The sequence below is a fragment of the Amphiura filiformis genome, chromosome 18, assembly GCF_039555335.1.
Source record: "Amphiura filiformis chromosome 18, Afil_fr2py, whole genome shotgun sequence".
Lineage (NCBI taxonomy): Eukaryota > Metazoa > Echinodermata > Ophiuroidea > Amphilepidida > Amphiuridae > Amphiura > Amphiura filiformis.
This window is the reverse complement of record NC_092645.1, coordinates 37,309,398-37,335,350: the sequence shown is the minus strand read 5'-3', so window position 1 is coordinate 37,335,350 and position 25,953 is coordinate 37,309,398. Positions and strand designations below refer to the sequence as shown.

The window sequence follows — 25,953 nt, the reverse complement described above, 5'->3', positions numbered from 1 at the left end:
ACCCGTGTTATATGTAGTCAATAGAATGATAAACTTTTGCAACACAATACGATATAACATCGATTTTTAAGCGGCGTTTTGATGCGGTGGGGTACCAGTAATGGCCGAATGAACTTTGACCATCACTTAACTCGTTGGATTCGCCTATACCATGTGATAGACGAGACGCAGGTCTAATATTCAATCATAATACTCTAGAACCTTGTGTCGAAATTTAAGGTCCTGCTGGCTTTTTTCCCTAATAGTTGCCGGCATCAAAATATCGGTCATGCGGGTATCAAAATAGGGGATAATAAAAACAACTTAAATATTCCTATCGTTTATTCTCTATTTCTCAGGGTGACAGCTATTACAACAATAGCCCCAGATGGATTGACAAAATCGGCTCTACAAAATGATGGTGACGAGAAGTTTGTTACTCTGTCATGGACACCGACTATGGACCAAATAGGCACACATTTACTGACCTTTACCGCAGATGATGATTGGTAGGTTTATACAGTCAACTTACCCAATGCCAGAATGGTACACCTGTAAAGACGTAATGGGTTGTTCCATTTGAAATCCACACTACCCGACCTGTGGAAGATTTTGGAAATATCTGCTACAGGGGGAGTGTGTTTTTCAAATGTAATTGGTCTGAGTTAATCTCGTACTCCTCCTATGGCTTTACCTATATCTTCCACAACTGGAGTAAGTATTTCAAATGGAAGTCACCCAATTGTGTATTCTATTGAAAACTTATACTCCCTCTTCAGCTAAATCTTTCACAGGGTAGTGTCGATTTGAAATGTAATAGCCTAATTTACGATCTTTCGGTCTTTCTGTCCATATGTCTATCAAAAATAGCATTCACGTGTTAATGTATTGGCTTGTATGACCATCGAGTACTAGTTATATTAACAACTGGGATACTCATTTATCAAGAACAATAGGTATAGAAATCATTGACAATATGGTCCAAGTTGCTAATACTGGAGTTAAGGGGTACTATACCCTCGATAATGTGTGTCTATTTTTGCATTTTTCTCAAAAACTAATAAAACAGTGGTAACAAAAGTTATATATATTATAGGGGCAAGGGATCCAATTACCGCACTGAAATTTCAGTAACCCAAGACAAGCTGTTCTTTATTTATGATAAGAAATAAGGTACCACTTGTCTTGAGTCACTGACATTAATAGTGTAGTAATTGAATTCCTTGCCCCAATAATATACATAACTTCTGTTACTAGTGTTTTATTATTTTTTGAGAAAAATGCAAAAATAGTCACAAATTTACCACAGGGGTGTAGTACCCCTTTAAAGCGTCAAATTATGATCCCGGTTTTGGATATCGTTTGAAAGTATGTTTTCTTTAGGTTAAATACCACTAATTATGTATTACACTGGTTTGGCTAATTTCGGGTGGAATTTTCTCATATTCACAACTCTCACAGTTAAATGCCACTAATATCAGGTGAAACTATTATGATTTAGATGCCAAATGATCAAAAATTCAACATAGGTTGACCTGAGACTTTTCTTGTTTTAACGCACTGAACCGTAAACATCTTAAAATGACAGTGCGCCCTCGAAGCTGAAAGTTACAATATGGTAGGGCGAATATTTACTAAAAACCGAAGCCGTGCGTATGAATTTTGGTACTATTACAACAAAAATGTCATATAATGAGAGAAAATGTACCATTTTGAAGCATCAAACCCTAAAAAGTACTTTTTTTGCTATATAACTTGACCAATTTCAGCGATTTTAATGCATGCCATGAAAACAAATAGTTACTCGTCGTATTTCAATGTATCGCCCAGGCCTATTAGTGGTATTTAACCTTTACGAGTTGATGGAGCAACATACATCAATAGGTATTGGATGGATTATCAATGAAGTGTTTCTCCGTTTGCTAAACGTAATAATGTATTGTAAAACTCAATTGACCTTTGGCGAGGACTGGGAGGTCAATTGTTGACTCACCACGCCTTTGTGCCGCTTTTTTCACTTCTTATAGACCTTTTTCCCTTTTTCCCATCATGCACTATTCCAGGGGGGTATGAGTGTCGCAAAATACATCATCTCCCCGGGGGAGTACAGAGTTATGTTCATTACATTCTGGAATACGGACATTTCGGCTGGTGCCTTCATCACAAAAAAGGAATCCCCGATCATCACGATAATGGCGCGCGATCACTAATACCTTTCGGGGGGCAAAAAACAACATTTCTATGCCTTATGGACATGGTGTCGTCGCCAAAAAAAGTTTCCTGCTATTGAAACCTAACTTTGTATACATTTTATAGACCTAATGGTGAAAAACTAATGGCGGGACACGCAGTGATATTTTGTCGGCGTCCGTTTCACTTTTTTTTCGGAGATGCAAATAAGACGTAAACAAAATCTCTTACACAGATGTTCTGCATCGCTCCGTAACTGCATCACTTGTGTATTCAATAATTGCATAACAGGGATACAAAGGGATAAGCATCCTAGGTTACATAACCAAACCGGAAGATGTATCCTAGGTCTAGACAATAGGCGGATTAGCGGCCATTTTGTCTTCGACATGACTTTATTCACGTGTCCTTATACTTTAGTACACAAATATATAAGTTAACAGGTTTACAATATTAAAATTATATTTTGAATATTCTGTAGTAAATCGATCAAATGACGGTGATTGTTCAGGTATTATATGCTTGATAAAATTAAACTGTCTGACCAGCTAGTATTCTCCTCCGCCGTCAGTGTGATTCCAGACACACCACGTACCGTGTTGCGAAGGTGGAGGAGACTAAAGCTGTATTGACGAACACGCATGCGTTAAAAATGATGTAGCCTAGGTTGAACAATAGCGTGACGTAGTTTCCGGCATTGTTCCTATGCACTTTCACCCTCCTGTGCATAATTAGTAACATCGATGGCCTTTACGATAATCCGCATATATAGAATCAGTATGCCCATATTAAGCCAAAATAATTGCAAAGGCCTGGCAAAGACCATCGGATGCACACGATCTATGAGGTTGATGAACTACGTCATACCCCCTGGAATAGTGCATTGTGGGATAGAGGGAAAAAGGTCAATAAGGCATCGGCAACACTGACTGAGCGAGATAAGTTCACAGGAGGGTTTTTTGCGGGGTCAAATAGATGTGGGTTGGAGGGTTATATTCGTTATTTTTTCTCCCTCTCCTCCAGTGGCGTAGCTAGGGGTGGGCATGGTGGGCGACTGGCCCACCCTGGAATAATCTGAAGGAAAGGAAGAGGGAAAAGAAAAAGAAAAGAAGGGAAAAGGAAAGGAAAGAAGAAAAAAGAAAGAAAGGGAAAGGAAAGAAGAGAAAAGGAAGAGGGAAGGGGAAAAGAAAGGGTCAAGAGGGAAGGAAAAGCAACAGAGGAAACGAGAATAAATAAGAAAGAGGGAAATGGAAAAACAAAAGGGGCGCCTAAGAGGGATGGGGAAGGAATAGGGAAAGGGAATGAATGAGGGGAAAAGAGGTGTGGAAAACAACTTGCATGTTTATTGTGGGGAAGCAATTCATGCACAAGGGGAAGGAGTGTAAGAAATGGGAAGAAATTGAAGATATGAAGAAGGAAAGGAAATTTAAGGAAGGGAACGGAAAGTGATTTGCGGGGAAGTAATTTAAGTGAGTGTAATGGAAGGGGGAAGGAATGAGAGAAAGGGGAAGGTATTGAAGAATATGAAGACAGAAAGAGAAGGAAGGGGATCTTAAGGAAGAGAAGGGGAAGTAATTTAGGGGGAAGTAATTTAATGGAAGGGGAAGGAATGAGAGAAAGGGGAAGATATTGAAGAACTCCTACATTTTTTACATGGTAAAATGTTCACATAAAAACGTTACAAAATTTAATGTATGCAAGGAGGCTTCTCATCATGGTATAAAAATGTCCCAAACCCATGACCTTCAGGGGGCCTACTGAGCCCAGTAAAGGCTCCGCTCACTACCATGACTACGCTTACTAGCTTTGATCTATTTCTTAATCAACTTGGAGCATTGTCACCCTGGCAGAGAGGGCTGGCTACGCCCATGCTCCCCCTCCCCCCGCTCACTTCCTTACTCTATCCATCATCATCAGTGCTCTAGATTCTACCTATGATTAGTGATCTTGATTATACTTACGATACCTTCACAATCATTAGCAGACATCCCTCTATTTGTTTAATGCCTTTTGTTTTCAATTTCAGCATTTCTACCGAGCAAAGATGCGCAATATTGATCGTCGATAAGGGTAAGTTTGATGTTAAAGAGGAAGCCAACTCACACAACTTAACTTTTACTCATGATAATAAATTCGTTTTGGTATGAAAATACTTTCTTTGACGTCGGGGATATCTAGGCAAACGGTATATGTGCGTCTTTGCTTTTGTGTCGGTTTAGGTGGGTCTGTAGATGTGGTGTGTCTGGGGGTGAGGTGTGGGGTTGGTGTATATAGAGTCTATGGTGTTGCAGTGAAGTTGTGGGGTGTCTTAATATGTCACTGCTGCAGCCTGAACCAACTTCCAATTACAAAATCTTTCCATTGATGAATATTTTGAATATCAGCTTTCTTCCCAAGGACTTTTACATTAAAATTATACAAAATAATAATCTACTGTCAGGATATTTTCCGGTCATTTTAAGACAATATACTGAGGATAAATGAACGAAAGCCGAATTACTATTGGCCTGTTAACTATGGAGCTCTATGAGGATTTAATATCTTAAGGGGGTACTACACCCCTGCCCAATTTTGTGCCTATTTTTGCATTTTCTGAAAAATTATAGCGAATTGGGGACAAGTAAGATATGTATATTATAGGGGCAAGGACTACAACTACTGCACTGGAAATCTAATTTCAGCACAGACAACAGTTGTGGAGTTACAGTCAAAAATGCGGGAAAACCAATATTTGATCAATAAATCAATAACTACTTGCTTTGAGTTGCTGAATTTTCAGTAAAAGTACAGTAGTCCTTGCCCCTATAATATACATATCTTACTCGTCACCGATGAAAACAATCAAAGAAAAATGCAAAAATAGGCACAAAATTAGCCAGGGGTGTAGTACCCCCTTAACTAAGACACTAAATTCAAAATTGCCTCATTGTCCGGCGGGCTGATTCCAATGAGGTAATTGCTTGAAAAGGTTTAAATGCCGAATGAGAAAGGCTATATAAAGGGTATAAACATTTTCATAACATTTAAAAACATTTTTGAAAACTTACTGCAAAATAATCTTAAGGGCTGGGGTATGAACGTTTGGACAGTATTTATTTTGGGACATTAGAGCACATCAGACATATCGAATTGCATTCTGAATATGAAGAATGTCATTCTGATATCAAATAATTTTGATTTTTTGAAATTCGCAATTTAATACACATTTTATGGCAAATCATTAAAAATTGATATTTTTGATATTTAACAGTACTTGAAGTAAACTTTATAAATCTGATGATTTATACTTAAAGTGTATGTAGGTGGGATGAAAAGCCGACGATCAATTGAAAATTTTGACCTTTCGTATTGAAGATATGGATTTTTTCCCAAAACACCAAAAAAAAAAAAAAAAATTAGGTCTTTTTGGTAAAAAAATCCATATCTTCAATATGAAAGGTCAAAATTTTCAATTGACCGTCGGCTTTTCCTCCTGCTACATACACTTTAAGAATATATCATTAGATTTATATAATTTACTTCGAGGACTGTTATATATCAAAATTTGAAAAATATCAAATTTTATCATTTGTCATAAAATTTGTATTATATTGTGATTTTTAAAAATGAAAATTATTTGATATCAGAAAGACATGCTTCGTATTCAGAATGTGATTCGATAGGTCTGAGGTGCTCTCATGTCCCACAAAAAATACTGTCGAAACGCAATAAACGCTCATTTTGGATCCCTTAATATAATGTTATTCAAGTGCTGTCGAAACATTTGGCACAAAATGTTCGCAAAAATTTACATTTCAAAAACGTTGTTATAGATTGTTTCCATATAAAAACGTTTTAAAACGGGCTTCATGACCTTCATATAATACGACATATATTGTTATTAAAATGTTTTTATCGAAACAAAAATCCAAAATGTAACCCATTTAAAACGTTTTAAAAAACATTTGGTCTTTGCTGGGTTCGGCGGTATTTTGAATAGTTTTATTTTTTGTCCTCGTTTTGATGAAAACGAAGTATTATCTGGAATACAAAGTTCGTTTTTCAAAACCAATAAAAAGTCTTTTTCACTGACCTGACAGTTTCGAGTGTCTTGGGCGACACTCTTCTTCAGAGTGATCTATGTCCACACACCTCCGGCGAATTTCGGCCTGTAGAGGGCGCACTGCTCGCGGAGATTATTGGGTCATAGATGTGACTTAGAAAATGGGCCCCTCGTCTCTGTTCATGACTTGCAGGGATTTCTTCCTTATCCAGATGGATTCAATAATTCTTCTTGATCTCGCGTCACCTTCCTTTCTAAGAATTTTGGACCCTTGCCAATCGATGACGTGATTTTGTTGTACAGAGTGATCGGCTATGGCAGATTTGCTAAGATCGCTTACCGACTGTTTTCTGGTCTGACGGGTGTAGTTCTTTTTCAAACCCGTAACTTTGTCCGTTTCTTTCATGTGTTCACTTAATCTCGTGGAAAATCGTCGCCCCGTTTCACCCACATATGACTGATCACAATTAGAACAAGGGATTTCATATACACATTATGTTGTAGAGTCCGGATCCCTCTTGTCCTTGGGGTGCACGAGCATTTTTCCGTAATGTGGAGTTGGGTCTCATCGCTGTAGCGATTCCATGTTTTTGGAAAATCCTGTTGGCCTTCTCCGATAATCCGCTGACATAAGGTATAACTACCAGTCCAAGTATTATCTGCTTGAAGCGAATATTTAGATGCGCATGATTGTTTTATTTTACAGATTCCGACAACGATACAATAGTTGACCAGAATGACAATTGCGTGGACATCCCAAACGCAGACCAGGCAAACAGTGACGCGGATAGTTTAGGCAATGCATGTGACAACTGTGACACAGACTCAAATGAAGATCAACAAGATACTGATAATGATGGTATCGGTGATGTATGTGATAACTGTCCGGGAATCTCGGATCCGGATCCGACTGATTCAGATGGTGACGGTGTCGGTAACGTATGTGACAACTGTCCAGGAAACTCGAATGCGGTTCAGAATGATACAGATGGTGACGGTGTCGGTGATGCATGTGACAACTGTGACAGAGTGTCAAACGAAGATCAACAAGATACCGATAACGATGGTGTCGGTAATGCATGTGATAACTGTCCGGGAAACTCGAATCCGGATCAGACCGATACAGATGGTGACGGTGTTGGTGATGTATGTGACAATTGTGACAGAGTGTCAAACGAAGATCAACAAGATACCGATAACGATGGTGTCGGTAATGCATGCGATAACTGTCCGGGAAACTCGAATCCTGATCAGACTGATACAGATGGTGATGGTGTCGGTGATGCATGTGACAACTGTAACGGAATGTCAAACGAAGATCAACAAGATACCGATAACGACGGTGTCGGTAACGCATGTGATAACTGTCCGGGAAACTCGAATCAGGATCAGACCGATACAGATGGTGACGGTATTGGTGATGTATGTGACAATTGTGACAGGGCGTCAAACGAAGATCAACAAGATACCGATAACGATGGTGTCGGGAATGCATGTGATAACTGTCCGGGAAACTCGAATCCTGATCAGACCGATACAGATGATGACGGTGTTGGCGATGTATGTGACAACTGTTACACAGTGACAAACGAAGATCAACAAGATACCGATAACGATGGTGTCGGTGATGTATGTGATAACTGTCCGGGAAACTCGAATCCGTATCAGACCGATACAGATAGTGACGGTGTCGGCGATGTATGTGACAACTGTGACAGAGTGTCAAACGAAGATCAACAAGATACCGATAACGATGGTGTCGGTAATGCATGTGATAACTGTCCGGGAAACTCGAGTCCGGATCAGACCGATACAGATGGTGACGGTGTCGGTGATGTATGTGACAATTGTGACAGAGTGTCAAACGAAGATCAACAAGATACCGATAACGATGGAGTCGGGGATTCATGTGATAACTGTCCGGGAAACTCGAATCCGGATCAGACCGATACAGATGGTGACGGTGTTGGTGATGTATGTGACAATTGTGACAGGGCGTCAAACGAAGATCAACAAGATACCGATAACGATGGAGTCGGGGATTCATGTGATAACTGTCCGGGAAACTCGAATCCGGATCAGACCGATACAGATGGTGACGGTGTCGGTGATGTATGTGACAATTGTGACAGAGTGTCAAACGAAGATCAGCAAGAAACCGATAACGATGGTGTCGGTAATGCATGTGATAACTGTGCGGGAAACTCGAATCCGGATCAGACCGATACAGATGGTGACGGTGTCGGCGATGTATGTGACAACTGTGATAGAGTGTCGAACGAAGATCAACAAGATGCTGATAACGATGGTGTCGGCAATGCATGTGATAACTGTCCAGGAAACTCGAATCCTGATCAGGCTGATACAGACGGTGACGGTGTTGGTGATGTATGTGACAACTGTGACAGAGTGTCAAACGAAGATCAACAAGATACCGATAACGATGGTGTCGGTAATGCATGTGATAACTGTGCGGGAAACTCGAATCCGGATCAGACCGATACAGATGGTGACGGTGTAGGTGATGCCTGTGACAACTGTGACACAGTGTCAAACGAAGATCAACAAGATACCGATAACGATGGTGTCGGTAATGCATGTGATAACTGTCCAGGAAACTCGAATCCGTATCAAACCGATACAGATGGTGACGGTGTTGGTGATACATGTGACAACTGTGACAGGGCGTCAAACGAAAATCAACAAGATACCGATAACGATGGTGTCGGTGATGTATGTGATAACTGTCCGGGAAATTCAAATCCGGATCAAACCAATGCAGATGGTGACGGTGTTGGTGATGCATGTGACAACTGTGACAGGGCGTCAAACGAAGATCAACAAGATACCGATAACGATGGTGTCGGTAATGCATGTGATAACTGTCCAGGAAACTCGAATCCGGATCAGACCGATACAGATGGTGACGGTGTCGGCGATGTATGTGACAACTGTTACAGAGTGTCAAACGAAGGTCAACAAGATACCGATAACGATGGTGTCGGTAATGCATGTGATAACTGTCCAGGAAACTCGAATCCGGATCAGACCGATACAGATGGTGACGGTCTCGGTGATGTATGTGATAATTGTGACAGAGTGTCAAACGAAAATCAACAGGATGCTGATAACGATGGTATCGGTAATGCATGTGATAACTGTCCGGGAAACTCGAATCCGGATCAGACCGATACAGATGGTGACGGTGTCGGTGATGTATGTGACAATTGTGACAGGGCGTCAAACAAAGATCAACAAGATACCGATAACGATGGTGTCGGTGATGTATGTGATAACTGCCGGAGAAACTCGAATCCGGATCAGACCGATACAGATGGTGACGGTGTCGGAGATGTATGTGATAACTGTTGGAGAAACTCAAATCCGGATCAGACCGATTCAGATGGTGATGGAGTCGGTGATGTATGTGACAATTGCGCTGTTGATTCAAATTGGGCTCAGATAGACACTGACGGGAATGGCATTGGTGATGTATGTGACATTGATGGTAAGTTCACGTTGCACTCACAGATTTAGACTAAAAAGATGCAGACCATTCATTAACAAGCAAAGTCCCCGTGCTTTATATGCCGTGAATTCGCGCATATTCATGAGGGCCGATCCCCGGGGGCCGATCATTCGATCGACCTTGTCTAACAAATCATTCACGCATTGCATGCCTTCGCGTTTATGCGGCCGGGCTTAATACGTATATACATATGTGTATATATAGTCCGGTGTCCTACAAGGTACTTTGGTTTTTGCCAGTTAAGCGTTGTATAATTATGTGGTACAAAATGAGACTCCGGGTGTGTAAAATTGTTACCCATGGGCATGTCGGGATATCCAAGGTCAAAGTTTATACAGGTTTCAAAATTAGAAATTAATCTAAATCTAAATTGATTAAACTTATACCAATTACTCCTCTTGGCATAAGGAATATAGTTTCACCTATATACGACTTGTCGTTGTGGTGTTATGAGTAAAAAGGTCGACGCTTAAATAGAGAGTTCCACAGTGGTTAAAATTTGATGAAAATGGTCCAAATTGTTATTTCTGCCTTGTTAACTCCGGAACGATATGTTGGAGGTCGGTCAAATTTTCTGAATCCTTATTCTGAACACCTAAATGTGTTTTCTCTTAGATTCTAACTGCACCGATCATACCTCCAGTTCTTGTCTCTGCTGTCAAGGACCTCCAGGACGAGATGGAAGGGACGGGAAGAACGGTCGTGATGGACGAGATGGAAGAGATGGACATAACGGGGAAGGTTTGTTTTAGCTTCACATAATCTTTTGCATTACCTTACAGTAAAATTCCAATTTGCCTATACACGAATCCGACTTGACACATTCCTACACCTCACTGGCGGCCATAGCTGGGGGTCTTCCATCCATTTTACGCGACGTCAGTATCACAGGCGTGTAGCGTTTACCGCTGCCATGATAATGCGGGACAAGTGCTACTCGCTCCGATGTGCTCACGATAGTGGGCGTCTTTGATCACAATCCAAAGCTAGTTTGGCGCGGATGGCCCCCAGCTATGGCCGACTTTATAATCCTGTCCATCACTTGGCTCGTCGGATTCGTCTATAAACATTTGGTTAATGGCCTCAGCCGTCGATCCTAGCAGGTTGTTTATCAATTATACTTGGGCCTAGCTCAGGTCATTAACCAAATTTGAATTCAACTACGTAGGCTTCTTTTGTGGATAACTCCTTTGTAACAGTCAAATAAACTACTCAGTCCGGCAGTCAAGAGTTAATAAGGATAATATAATTCCATCTTTTTACAGACGGAGACCAAGGTCTTCAAGGAAACCGAGGCCCTGCTGGAAGTGTTGGCCCAGAGGGTCCGCCCGGACCTCCCGGCGCGGAGGGTTTACCTGGCCCGCCCGCAAAGAACTCGGGCGCTCTTTATATCCGATGGGGACGAAACAAGTGCCCCTCAACAGCGTCATTGGTTTACACAGGTAAATTTAAAACATAAATGCAGGCATTACGACATGCAATGTTACGACAGATCGTATCGTAATAAACATTAAATCACTATTGCAAACAAGGGATGCTGTACTCTAACATACCTAGTATTTGCATGTAATGGGCTATTCCATTTAAAATCCACACCACCCCTGTGGGAGATTTAGCTAAGTCTTCCAAAGAGGGAGTGTGAGTTTTGAATAGAATAGAAAATTGGGTAACTTTGGTTATATCACTTGAAAAAGCTTGGAAATCCAATCGAATGTAGGAAAAATCACGCAAATGTCAAAAATGAGCTCTCAAATTGAGGATTTTTGATTTTGAACTGGATTTCCAACAATCACGACTGGACAAAAGGTCCGGAAATCCTAACTCCTCTATGTGGTTGTTACTGATAAGTTACAGTATTTTTACGAGTATGCCGTCTCTTATCGCAGTACCAGTGCGGGTACCAGTGCAGCCCTGTGAGTGTATCCGGTCCCTGTGTGAGTGGTCGAGCTTTCGTCAGATGTGTCTCCGACTTCAGCAGGACTCGAAGTTAGAGACACGTTTGACGAAAGCTCAACCACTCACACAGGGACGGTTGTTTGATGTATATAGAATTGGCTTCATTATTAACTAAATGCAAACTATAGATGGCGCTATTTATCCTAAATCATATTTCTTTATTTGCAAGGGGTAGGTGATTTTATACTGCCATTAAAACACCTATATAGAATAGGTGAAACAAGCAATAAGGACATTTTTTTAACATATTTAATCAAACAATAAAAGGAATTATTTGTATTTAAAGCATGAAAGAGTAATTTCCAGTAACTAAATAGCGCCACCAAATTTGTCATTAATAGATACATTTTATATCCGAAAAAGCTTTTAAAATTCTATAAAAGTGAATAATTTTGTAAAAGAGGGAAAATTGATGTTGAGAATGACTCAAAAGCATCTGTATAAATGATATAAAGCATGATATCACTTTTAGCTGTTTAAGCCTAAAATATGGTTGCACATGATGTTTTGTTTTAAAAACTAATAAATGATCCCATCAAACAACCATGAGGGACAGGCTACACCGGTACTGTGATAACCGACGGCGTTCTCGTAAAAATACTATAACTTATTGTCTACTCCTTTTGTTTAATTTCAGGCCTAGTCGGAGGGAAGTACATTACCCACCATGGCAGTGGTTCTAATTACTTGTGTCTTCCAGATATTCCTGAATACGACGACTACCAGACCGGTACCCAGTCAAATAGAGGTTTAATCTACAGCGCCGAATATGAGACGTCCGATTTCGAACCACTTTCATCTATTCATGACCACGCAGTTCCCTGTTCCGTTTGTGAAGTAAGCCAGCGGGGGAAAATCCTTACGATTCCTGCCGCAAAATCTTGTCCATCAGGGTGGACCAGAGAATACCACGGCTACTTGATGTCCGAAAAATACACCGCTGACAGTCCTACCGAGTTCGTGTGTGTAGATCGAAATCCTGATTTTGTTGCAGGCACTGCTGCCAATAAGAATGGGGTTTCCCTCTCTCCAGTTGAAGGGCGGTGCGACGATGGGAGTTTGCCTTGCGCTTTATACGTTAACGGCGCAGAATTGTCGTGTGTTGTCTGCACAAAATAAATTGCATCTCTAAAGGTCCGTAAGCACAAATCAAGTTAGATACGAGGTCTAACATTAGACAAGAGTACCGACAGGCGGCGGATGACATGATCGAGCCGGCAACTTGTGAAACCGCCCGGCCGTATGGCATTTTCCAATATAGTCGGTTAGTTTTGTGGGGTTCATTATCGAACCCCAACGGTTTTAGCTTGTATTTATATAGACTGGCCCCAGTCTCGGTTCGGTTCCATCTCTGGATAATGTAACAATAAATAATTACGTAATGCCTTATGAAAAAAATGCCAACTCCCCCCTTATTTTCTTCAATGCCAAAAACCCATTCCTCTTCATCCACAAATCGACGCCACTAATTACACCCACCACAGTCAACCATGCAGCAATATAGAAATATACTCGTATTATAAGTGAACGCGCAAGTCCATTGAGCGCTGATTCCGAGACTGGTCCAATCTGTTAGAGATCTCACTTCCAAATATTCGTTCAACGAAGCACGGTGATTCCGATGTCAATTACGAAAGCCCCGCCCCAGTTTCAATTCAAATATGGTAGCACAAAGCTATGCCGCGGGATGTGACGCAAGATCGGATGGGACACTTGTCAACAACTGAGAGGTATTGAGCTCAAGTGGCACGCGTCTGATAGACCCATGGTACGCGCAATAATAAAAAGGCAACCACTCGACTCGGACTTAGGCCTATTGTCCATATTGCGTACATTATCGCGTGCGGTTTGCAAATGTTTGCACATTATTTAGCTAGGGAAGCCTTTTCAAATATCCCGCGCTGCCAAGCTGCGTTGATTGGTCGGATACAATATCGTTGTTTAGTCGCTTACACAAACGTTAATGTAGTGAAAACATGGACGTGGTATATAGAAAGATTGCGTGACTCCAAATCCGTAAAAGTGAACTTCCAGCAGTTTGTGGGAGCTGGAAGTCAAATTGCCTACAGACTGGGAGGGTCCGTGTATTGGGTTGATTTTTAATGCTATGTAATCTACATTACCAGTCGTTCTCCACGGACCCGAGGGAGGGTCTAGTATTTATATTATTTATCAACATAGGCCTATTTGTTTGTGATATTTCAAGCGTTTTAAAATTTCAAAATAATCCCATTCAATTACACGGTTGACGATGAAAATTTACTGAATTTAGAGAATGCAATGCGGCCACCACCTGAGTACCGACTTCATCATGTTTGCATGTCAATCACAGAGTGCAAAATAGTGCACCTCCGGATTATTTGCCCGGCGCATAGGGAAATAATCAAGTGGTACACTGCCTTGCCCTCCATAAGTGGCAAGCTTGGTGAATTTGGTACACCTTGTTGTACCTCATTGTTTAGATCACGTTTTAAGTTAACCTGAACTAACTTTGTTTTGTGAATACAAGCCTTAACGTCTAATGAGATAATCAACAACATAAAAAGAGTAAAATAATTAATAATTAAAATAAACAAATAGTTAATAAATAAGGCAATAATATATGTTTAATTGCTTCGATCAGAAATGTATGTTGCGCCCTCTATTATTTTTAAAAATCTCAAACTTGCATGCCCAGCGCCGTTTCATAATACGATGCGCCTCCAGCGTTTGCACTAAAACAGCAATTTACAACTATTGCCAGTCATCTGATGGTTACTGTACTGGACCATGTAAACCTGCAAAAAACGTGATATACTGCTCCGCCTACAGATCTGTTCACTCTCTGCTGTGTAACATACTAACCAGACATCACAGATAGTGGAAACTATTCTTTTTCTGAACCCTTTAAGCTAGACGATACATTTGCAAAATCGTTTACGAAAGTTTTTCAGCAAGCAAATCTACCTTTTGTGCCCCCATAACCATAACCATAGGTTGTACGGCACAAACTGTTCATTTCTGGGATCCGTAGGGCCAGACAAATAATTTGACGTATTGAAAGTGTTATTGAAATACAATTATTTTTTGCCCCCTATATGATCCTGTGAGGCCAGGGGGGGGCTTTGGAGGTTTAAGGTCTCAAAATACTTTTTCTTTCTTTCTTTGAACAAGTTAACCTGTACAACATCGCGGCCAAACGGCCGAATTGCACCATACAAGAAACACAACAAATATTATCATGATTATGAAAGAAACAAAATACATAAAGCAAAAATAAGAAAAAATGTAACTTGGCATACAGCAGAAAGATGCAAAAGGGCACAACGGGAAGCCACCAACACGCAAACAACTACTGCTTATTCAGCAGATTAATGTAGTAGGGAATGGAGCTTTCGGCAAATCTGCTTGTGTGCGCACGCAATGTAGAGATATGGGCTGCATTTCACAACTGTCTTCCATGGACTTCAGTTCTACTAGGAGGAGCAACATGTCGGTACGCTCTGATTTAGCAAGCGAATGCGCGAACTTTAGCTAGTGTTGTTCTCTCCTGGAAGAGAGAGAGTCATCCTACATACACTAACTGCATTATCATAAGAAATATAATTAGCACCCAAAATGATTCTGCAGGCCCTTTCTTGGACACGCTCAAGTGTACTGGATTGCTTAACAGTGAACGATGAATGCCAAATGGCATCACAGTATTCCAAAAGGGAACGTATCAAACAAGAAATAAAAAGGTTTTTACTGATCAAGCAGTCCAAACCACAGTTCAACTCCTGTGGAACTCCCTAAAGGAAAATGTCAAAGAAGCTAAATCATTGAAAAACTTTTTTTAAAAAATACAAATTGCATCTTTTCTTATCATACATTTGATTCTTGGCGCAAATTTTTAAAATTGTATGTGTCATGTGTGATAGTCTTTTGCTTTTCATTTTTCTTATAAAAGGGGGTGGTCAATTCTGGCCTTATTGGCCTTTCGATCATTCCCTCCATAATCGTTTCGTTTAATCTTTCCTTGTAATAATGTATCCAATTAGTATTTGTCTATTTGTTTGATTGTGGAAAATAAATAATAAAGTTGTAACCAACGTAAAATGCGGTCAGCGCAGAAAAGTTGAAACCAAAACGTTTCAGAGAACGGAGCATGAAAAGGCGTTCGTTAGCACACTTGCACATGTGATCCACCTGGACATCCAATTTAAGATCTTGCTGTATGAAGATGCCCAGGACTTTGGCAGATGAATGGCCTATCTTCAGATTGGGATGAGAAGGTGAGTTTCTCATGAAACATATTTGAATGGCTTGACATTTGTCAGGGTTGAGGTTCAGACCAGTCCAGAAAGTCATGAAGATCAGACTGAAGGTTGCCTTTCTCACTACACGCACGGTTCTCAACGAATGTAAGATTGTCGACATTCCAGTAGTGAGAATTCAGGCATGATAATGATCATCCATGAAAAGACCTGAAGTGTTTAAAAAAAAGCCTGAAAAAGTGCGTGAAATTTGGCTGAAAGGGCCAAAAAACTGGCTCAAATTAAAAGAAAGTGAGTAAATGTGGAAGACATAAAGCCTGAATTCAGGTTTAAACCCGAAAATTATCATGCCTGAGAATTGCAACTTTGAACAGCGTCGTTGATGACAGCCTGGAAAATGATGGGCCAAGTGTGGTACCATGAGGAACACCAGCACACAAGGGGCCATCACACACTGAGTGTGATTATTGAGCAAACTGCAAACCCAAGGAACGATAGCCCCACGGACCCCCAAAACAATCAACTTTTCAACAGCCATATTGTGAAAATAACTGTAGAGATTCATCAGGTATGTTATTGTTCAAATAATTACAGATTGTTTTTACAAAACCAATAGATTGTGGTGAATAGATGGTAATAACTCACCAGCTGACGTTTCATCCGTCTTGTTCAGTCGGATTTCTTCAGAGCCATATTGTGATTTACCAGATCAAATGCCTTGGAGAAGTCCGAGAGGACTTAGTCCTACATTGTTGTGTTTGTCTGAACCTTTGAAAAGTGTATGCACAAGATTGATTAGGTAAGAAGATGTTGATCCAAATTGATTAATATCTATATGGTTCAATATCATACACAATCCATTTGGCCACAAACCCTTAGCAACCTTAGCAATTAGCATAAATATCAGTAAATGATATAGGCCTCATTTTATCAATACTAGGCGGGTGTTGCTTTGGAATGGGGACAACAATAGCAGATTTCAACTGGTGTAGCACAATTCCCTCCTCAAAAGAAGTTTATCTGGATCCAGTAGTAAAAGATGGTATATTTAATCACGTTTTCGGTAACGTTTCTATGATAAGCTATCATCTTCATCAGACTGGCGACCCACGCCACTGCTCACTGTCCTTTTGGCGAAAGCGTTAGGGGGCCGTGGTGATGAGTTGGTCAAAGATGTTTATGTAACAAGATGGAGGTTGTAATTCGCTGTCGTCATGGTCGTAGTGCACGTTAGAATATGGCCATTGCTAGGTCAACTGGATCACGCTTTCTTTGTTACGAACCACTGATCGAAATGATCACAACACAAAGCCTAATGTATCATCAAAATTCGGAACAGGTGTATGAGCCCAGGCTCAATGGTTGTCTTGATGACTCTCTGGACTGGTCTGTAAGTAACTACCTGAAACTCAACCCTGACAAATGTCAAGCCATTCAAATATGTTTCATGAGAAACTCACCTTCTCATCCCAATCTGAAGATATTCATTGCTTTCTTTTGTTTCATCTGCCAAAGTCCTGGGCATCTTCATACAGCAAGATCTTAAATTGGATGCCCGGGTGGATCACATGTGCAAGTGTGCTAACAAACACCTCTTCATGCTCCGTTCTCTGAAACGTTTTGGTTTCAACTTTTCTGCGCTGACCATATTTTACGTTGGTTACAAGTTACTTGTTGCTCCCTCCTAGTAGAACTGAAGTCCATCTGAAGACTGAAGACAGCTGAGAAATGCAGCCCATATCTCTAAATTGCGTGCGCACACAAGCAGATTTGCCGAAAGCTACATTCCCTACTACATTAATCTGCTGAATAAGCAGTAGTTGTTTGCGTGTTGGTGGCTTCCCGTTGTGCCCTTTTGCATCTTTCTGCTGTATGCTTCTGCAGTTGCCATTTTTTCTGAATATGGGTGGTTGTGAAGAAATTCCAACCAAAAGGCCATTTTTCCATATAAGAAAAAAGGCACAGTTGACTTGAGTTTCTCTATTTTTGAGAAACTACAGAAAGCTATCGTAGGACGTGTTTCGATTAATGGTGATCAAGACTATGTTAACATTTAGTGACAGGAATCATGTACTATGAAAATTAAGCATGAGTGGTGTCACTGAAATGTTAACATAGGCCTACACAATGCCATAATAGACATTGTATGTTCCATTTTAGAAGCAAACTCAGTCACTAAAAAATGGACCAAATTGCCAATGTCAAAAAGTTAGACATTTTAGACCTAAGTTATATAGCTATGCAGATTTATTTTTCTACCGTGAACAAATATACCAAAATACTAGGTGATCTTAAAATTAAGCTGTGCAAAATGTAGCTGATGAGATTAATGAAAAGATCAACTAAGTCTTGATCACCATTAATCGAAACGTGTCCTACGATAGCTTTCTATGGTTTCTCAAAAAACTCAAGTATCTTTTTTCCTAGATGGAATAAAATGGCCTTTTGGTTGGAATTTCTTCACAACCACCCATATTACAACCTCTATACGCATTATTTGCATAGCAAAAACATAGCTTCTTTTTACTTAAAACTTTGCATGAAGGTAAAATATATTGCTATACCAATCTATTCTCTAAAATTATAGGCCTACCGATATCTGAACATTAGATTGCGTAACTCTATCACCCCCTCATCATGTATCTGCATAATGCTCTGCGTGCTAGCCATAGGCTTCAACATAAGTCCAAGTTTTGAGTGTTTTTTTTTAATATATCAAGAGCTATCATAAGAACCACTGAACCAATGATTGGCTTCTTGCCCATGTCAATCAGGAAAAACAGGAATTCATCATAAACTTTTGTTGTTTTTTGTTAATACTTGTTATTATGCAATGTTTTCAAATCAATTCTTTTTAATTATTGTGATTTGTCTTTTGGGGGGCAATGTTTGAAACATTTCCTATGATTTTGGCGATTTTAAAAATTTATAGGTGATTTTACCAAATATTTGGCACTTTCATGCAAGTTTGCATTTTTATGCAAATTCCCATGTTTTCTCTCGTGACATGGGGCCTTCTGTGTTCTCGCGGGTAAACCAAACCTTCACCCTTTGCCACTTAACACGCATGTCTTACCAAGAAGTGGGTGATGGAGAGCACTGTGCATTAATTGTGTGCCCAGAGAGGGAGTAATTTCCAAAGGCATGCCTAAAAGTGCTTGTCCCCCCTCACGGCCTGCCAAAATCACTTGCCCCTGATGAGTTTATCAAACTATTATAAAGTACAAAATATGGTTCAATAATGCATATAAAGATATTTATTCACCAATCTTTCAACAAGAACAAATGATAATGAGACATCAGAAACGATTAGGGTGATTACATAACTGATACATGTGACTTTCAGTGACTTTGACCTGTGACTTTGGCAAAAATCAGAGCAAAATCTTCAGACAAACAGCTGAGTTAGGCATATATTCTGGTGGTAAAATGCCCAACTCACCATTTGTCACCTGCTTAACTCACCCCAAAATCTCCTTCATGATTGGTCAATGTCAAAAGTATTATTACAGCAGGTGCACAATGTGCACTGCACATGCTAATAGAGACATGATTTAGGCAAAAATTTCAATTAGGCTGAAAAGTGGGTTAGGCAATTATCGTAGCAGGGTGACAACATGTAAATATCAGACCACACCCCTTTAAACAATAGACTTTCTTCATAGGAGGATCACTCGTACTGCTACAGTTCAGTTCAATTCAATTTTTCAATTTTGATGGACATCATCAGACCACACCCCTTTAAGCAATAGATTTTCATCATATGAGGATCACTCGTACTGCTACAGTTCAGTTCAATTCAATATTGATGGACATCATCAGACCACACTTCTTTAAGCAATAGATGTTCATCATATGAGGATCACTCGTACTGCTACAGTTCAGTGCAGTTTTGATGGACATCATCTCTAGGCTGCTTGTCAATGCATAATAACACTTTATGAAAAGATATTGGCAGACCTCATTACATTACATGGCATTTATAGGGCACCATTTCATACAGACTACGGCGCCAAGATGGAAAACAAAACAATTCAAAAATTTTAGCTTGACAAATCATCCATTGAGCAAGTACTCACTACTTTAGCTTTCACCATCGGGGCTGATGGCTTGATCACAAGTGTCTTGGTCCACTGCTTTTCCCGCGAAACGGCTTGTTGACATTTCCCGGAAGTGATGTTTTTGTTTTGAGCAGTGGATTGTATAAGTGATCGAGAGATACGAGACCTTGGCCACAGTTGATTGCTTTGGCCCCCTTTTTATGTATGTAGATTGATTTCCTGATTCTCCTGCTGAAAACATTTGAGTCTTTATCAAGGATCCACTGCTCAAAACAAAAACATCACTTCCGGGTAATGGATTTGTCAAGCTAAAATGTTTGAATTATTTATCTACAATCCAACAAATGCATCTATTTACTGTTAAAAAAAACATTTGAAAGGCAAAATATAAACACTAAACTGAAACAAAGCCACCAGATTATTGTGGGAACAGGAAGGTTTTGAGACCTTTCTTGAAACTTGGCAGAGAAACAGCAGAACAGAGTTCATTCAGATGGTGAGTTCCAGAGTGCAGGTGCAGTGAGAGAAAAACTCTTGTCGAAAGCTGATTTCAGGCCTTTAGGGTTGAATTTTGGTATAGAGAGATGTGAAATGTCTGTTGCAGAACGTATGCCGGGACGAGTTTGGTTGTACAATGAAATTGATTCAATGAGATAACTTGGTCCATATCCATGCAGACATTTGAACACGTAAAGCATGATTTTATATAAAATTCTCTGCTTCAGGGGGAGCCATGGACCCCACAGATTTTCTTGGTACCATATGGCATTCCTCATCACATTCCAGCTCTGATACAAGAAGAGAGTTTCTCATCACCTCACAACACATATGAGAGGGGGTTTCTTGGTATATGGCCTTTCCTCATACACAACACTGATATGAGACAGTTTCTTAGTTATTCATCACTTCTTGTCATCTTTCGGGCATTGAGTCAGCATATTCAGGAAGTCTCTGTATAACTTCATTAGCTACGTGTTTATAAGCGTGTGCTTGAGGACTATCTGGAGAAGATATTACGATAGGTTTTCCTTCATCGGACGTTTCTCGTATACTGATATGAAGAGGAATATCATCTGCGAATAAACAGAAAAATGAACAGGTATATTAGTAATGCGTATTATGTCTCCGCCATACTTGATATACTCTCTTTAATATACAAATAGTATAGTATTAAAATGAAAACAGTAAATGAAATATTATAATAAAAGAATGAAATTGGAAAAGGTAAAGAATTTCATTGTCCCTATCTCAAACTCATTCAGCAGAGACCATAAAAGTGTCATATGATTTGCTCTGTAATATTGTGCAGTGTATATAATTATGCATCTTTACTGTGTGTTTATGATAGGTCCTGTGTCACAACCTGGGGTTCCTTTGTGTTACATAGTAAAAAAATGAAATGGTTCATACATTTTACCTACACATCTCATTTGAAGTGGTTCATCCTTCTGAGCATTTTGACACCTTTTTTATGGAAATCGGTTAAAAAATGAGAGAGTGCGGGCAAAAACAATCACAAAGTAGGGAGGATGTAACCCCACCTCTTTTTTCCACATTTACAATCATTCTGAGCAAGTATTGGTCTTTTAAATGAACTTTTGTATTTATTCACTTGGTTTAGATGTCTGGGAGTTCATTTAGACATTTTTTACTAGATTCAAATTTTTAAAGGGGGTTTTAAATCAAATTTACAATATGAATCCCTCCCCCTAATCCTCCTACCCCTAATCCTCAGCCACCCTTGGCACATTTCATGCCAAACGTCATAAGAAAATAATTGAAAAATATTTGAAAACAGGATAAAAACATGAGTAATATATAGAATAAATTAGCCTCAATTTAAGACCTAATTGAATCTTCTAAGTGAAGGAATACTCAAGAGACAGTGTTTTGAAATCCAAACTGCACATCAAAATGTAACAAAGCCACCTTTTTGTGTACCCCAGTATATGGCACAGGATCGATAACCATTCCAGGACTTTCATCACGACAACAGCAAATTTCCTGGACTTCAGTGAAAATGTTTTCTGTAGTCCTGCCTTAGTACCGCAAGTATGGGAATATGACCAAAATCTAAAACATCAAAGCCCCTAATATAAACAAAACAGCAGGGGCATGAATACATGTACCAATTGATGAGAAAAAAGTCACACCAACCTAAAATATCTAGCCCCATCTCCTTGGCAACGGATCTTGCTCCATCCTGTCCAAATATATGTGTCTGATGACCACACTTAGGGCACTCAAACACGCTCATATTTTGTACTAATCCTAGAACCTGAAAAAAGAAAGAAAAACAATTAACTATGACAATCCGAGGCTTAAAAGGCAATTTTTGAAAAGTCCGCTCATATTACAGACTTGTTTTTTGGTCGCCTCAACGTTTCGACATCAAAACTGTTGAAACCTTTAAAAACAATAAGTCCGATGAACAGTACACCCAAGCTTCATCTTTTATACCTTGTTCTGAAGAATGTAATTCTTTGCTGTGCTCTTAAGAAATAAAACAAAAATGACCCCAGGGTATATATTCTTCCAAAAAGCCATAATTATTATCAAACCTACCTTGCTCAGACCATATCCCTCCTCAGTTTCTTCCTCAATATTGTACCCCTACTACTGCTCCACACAAATGTTAAGCTTTTCCACCTCACCCCCCCCCCCCCTACACATATCTTCCCTAAAATGGCTTCTCACGTGTCAATCTTTCTACTGCATAAGTGGTCATTTTCACAATTTTTTGTTGTTGCAAATTTCGCAAATAAAGGTTATATCACAAATTTAACAACATGCGAATATGATATTTTGTCACAATAATTATGATAACATTGGTAAAGCATGAAAATAACCACTTGCACAGTATTTAAAAAAATGTCCACAGTCTGATCAATAATAGCCTCAGGGCCCCAGATTTTATCGGAAACGGTAAAATTTTCGTTATTGGAAGAAAGCTACTAATTTTCTCATTTAAGGCCAGAGTAATGGAAGACACATTCGTCCACACCCGAATTTGAGATTTCTTGATATTTATCAACACTAAGATGTATTCTTTCACTTGAAACTGATAAAATACAACTTGCTAATATTTATTCATATTTTTGTTTGATTTATTTCACCCTTTTCAACTCTAAAAAGTCACATGGCTCAAGACAGCTTAGTAAATTGGCGGAAATAATGAGTCAGAAATGCACGAATCGAAATATTGTGATTACTGCCATGATTAAGCGTCAAGGTGACGTGGCGCAACTATGCGCGTATGTCCAACGCAGTCAAAGGCGCATTCGGTATGTTGTTAACGCCAGCAAATGTGGTGTAAACAAAACAAAATTTGCAGTCAAAATGCCACTTGGATTTTTTAATTATTTTGAATTTTGGCGCACTGAAAGTAGAGATTATAGATTCATTGGTGCAAAAAGATGCATATTTAGACCATGCACCAGATACAGCTTTTACAAGTGTGAAAGTCTTACCGCTTTTAAAATTTAAGGACGTTTTGTGCATAATTTTGACATTTTTTACTAAAACGTCGATTTCTCAGAGTTCACTTTTGACAATATTATTGCAGCGATTTTTGTGACAAGATAACTCGAAAAATATGCAAGCAAAGGGTAAACTTTTGCACTATCCTTTAGAGTACATCAAAGTCTAGGGAAGGTTTTTCATTTTTCAAAATATTTGTTTTAAACAAAATATACACCATTATGTGCAATTTTAGCTTAATAGAGTGACAAAATGGCTTTTTTCAAATGTTTTTTTCAATATTTCGAAAAAAGAGACGAATTTCAAAAAAATAAAAAAACCTTCCCTAAGTTCATGTCTCTTCTTCCTGAAAAGCTAACTGATTTTTTTTTACTCAGAACGGATTTTTTTCCAAGTTGTCACAAAAAATTGGGGTAAAAAAGTGATTTTTTGTGATTTTTTCAAAAACTTGAGATTTTTGAACAAATCTGACGTCACCATGGGATTCCTTGACTCATTTCCTTTCCAAAAATGTATAGTTTTATATACTTTGGACATACAATTCAGAAATAATGAAGCTCGAAAAGGTCCATGTTCTGTCCCATTACTCTGCCCTTAACCTGTAAAATCTTGGGACTGAAAGATATTTAGTTTGGATGTTATGAGTGAAAACTTGTCCCTATTAGACCACCAAAATTAATTTTATACTGTACATGTCGATGGGGTTTACAAAGCACATTTTAAGGTCTTATCCAAATGGATCCAAATATGGGGATTGGGGTAAAGATCATGCAATGATGATGAAAACTTCATATTAAATCAGATCATATCCGCTTTGGTATTTTCTCTTTATTATTTTAATATAAATATACTTCTTTTTTAACTGCTTGGGCTGCTACTAATATTTTCGATATATTTTTGGTTTTAATTGAGGGCAACTGGGGGAAAGATCTGGTTGTGGGCAAAAATACCACCCCACCACTGCAATTATCTGCAAACTTACGGGGACATCAACTTTGCGAAACATTTCAGCTCCTCTCCTGGCATCTAATAAGGCAATATCTTGTGGTGTGGACACTATAACTGCACCTGGGAATGGAAAAACATATGAAGAATATTATATGATTATAAGATTTTTTTTTGCAGCTACATGTATTTATAATAACCTTATATTACATTCTGAATAAGAAAACACATATAATACCTGGGGGCCACTCATATATGAAAGTTGAAAGCATCCATGTGAAAGAAACACGGATTTAGGGTGGTTTTGAAAAGCAAAACGAGGATCCGCACGGATCTGCGATTAGGGTCTCAAAACACTCATTTTACTAAAAGAAGGGGTGGGTTTTTTAAGGACGATCCTCACTTAAGGTAGTTTTTTACAATTACCCAGTTAACGGACATTAGTGGTGATGGCACAAAAGAGTGGTTTCTGAGCAATTTTACTAACCAGATTTTTTTTTTAATCGGGAGCCGACTTCAACAGCGCCAATATTAAGCTTGCCGATATCGTCACTGTCACTGAATGACACTCTACCGACACACGCAAAGTCTACCCTTGTTTAAGGGCAAATTTCAAACCAATTCCTCACTTAGGGTGTTTGTCTATCCTTGTTTAGGGATACATTTCAAACCAATTCCTCGCTTAGGGTGTATTTATTTGAATAAAATCCTTGTTTAGACAAATATTCGACATCCTAGCTTAGGTTAATTTTTGAAAGTTAAGTCACATGGATGCTTACAACTTTTATACCTGAGTGACCCCCAGGATATAATCGAACTGCCAAGCTGATATCATTCTAATTTTTTGAAAACACATTTTACATTCTTTTTCATAACCAATTAGCAAAAATAACATATAATATTAAAATTATGAGCTAACTCTTACCCTATACTCAAGATTTTGAATGCTTAGACTTGTGCCAAGTCTTACAAGTTTGTGACTACAATTGTAAGAAAACATGCAAAATTGCATGTTTTTGGACCATTATTTTCCCTCAAATTGAAAAAAAAAATATTAAAATTTGACTTTTATTGCTAGTTAGGACTAACTAAAGGATTAGAATTTAGCTATGTTTCATTTGGCAAAACAGGAAAATATTTTTTTAATCCAAAAAAAAACAGTGCTGTATTTTTCTGGAATGTGGAGTAGTACACAGCATGGCTTACCTGCTATTGGTATGAGTTGTGATAAGGACAGCTGTGCATCTCCAGTACCTGGTGGCATATCAACAACTAAATAATCCAACGGCCCCCAGGAAACCTAGATCAAACAATACAAAGTAAGCAAGACTGAGCAGGTCAGTGATTGATTGAGCAATCAGCAACTAGGCATGCAATTGGCTTTTCCATTTGCTATCCATACACCCCTATGGAAGACATGACCTTAATCTGCCACACAGGGAGTGCAGATTTCAAATGGAGTTACCTGAACGTGATATCCACACACCACTATGGAAGACATAACCTTAACCTCCCACACAAAGACTGTAAATTTCA

At 39.1% G+C, this 25,953-nt stretch overlaps 1 protein-coding gene across 1 annotated transcript in view; it reads right to left on the bottom strand.

Annotated features, from left to right (window-relative positions):
- Positions 1 to 19,173: 19,173 nt before the first annotated feature.
- The window catches only part of LOC140138654 (iron-sulfur cluster transfer protein NUBPL-like), a 28,170-nt gene continuing 21,390 nt past the window's right edge, over positions 19,174 to 25,953 (bottom strand). Inside the window, exons 7-10 of the mRNA XM_072160393.1 lie at positions 25,624 to 25,717; positions 24,455 to 24,540; positions 22,150 to 22,270; positions 19,174 to 21,065 (exon numbers count right to left, since the gene is read on the bottom strand). Coding sequence (XP_072016494.1) covers positions 20,905 to 21,065; positions 22,150 to 22,270; positions 24,455 to 24,540; positions 25,624 to 25,717 — 462 coding nt within the window. The 3' untranslated portion in view covers positions 19,174 to 20,904. The remainder of the gene's footprint in view (positions 21,066 to 22,149; positions 22,271 to 24,454; positions 24,541 to 25,623; positions 25,718 to 25,953) is intronic.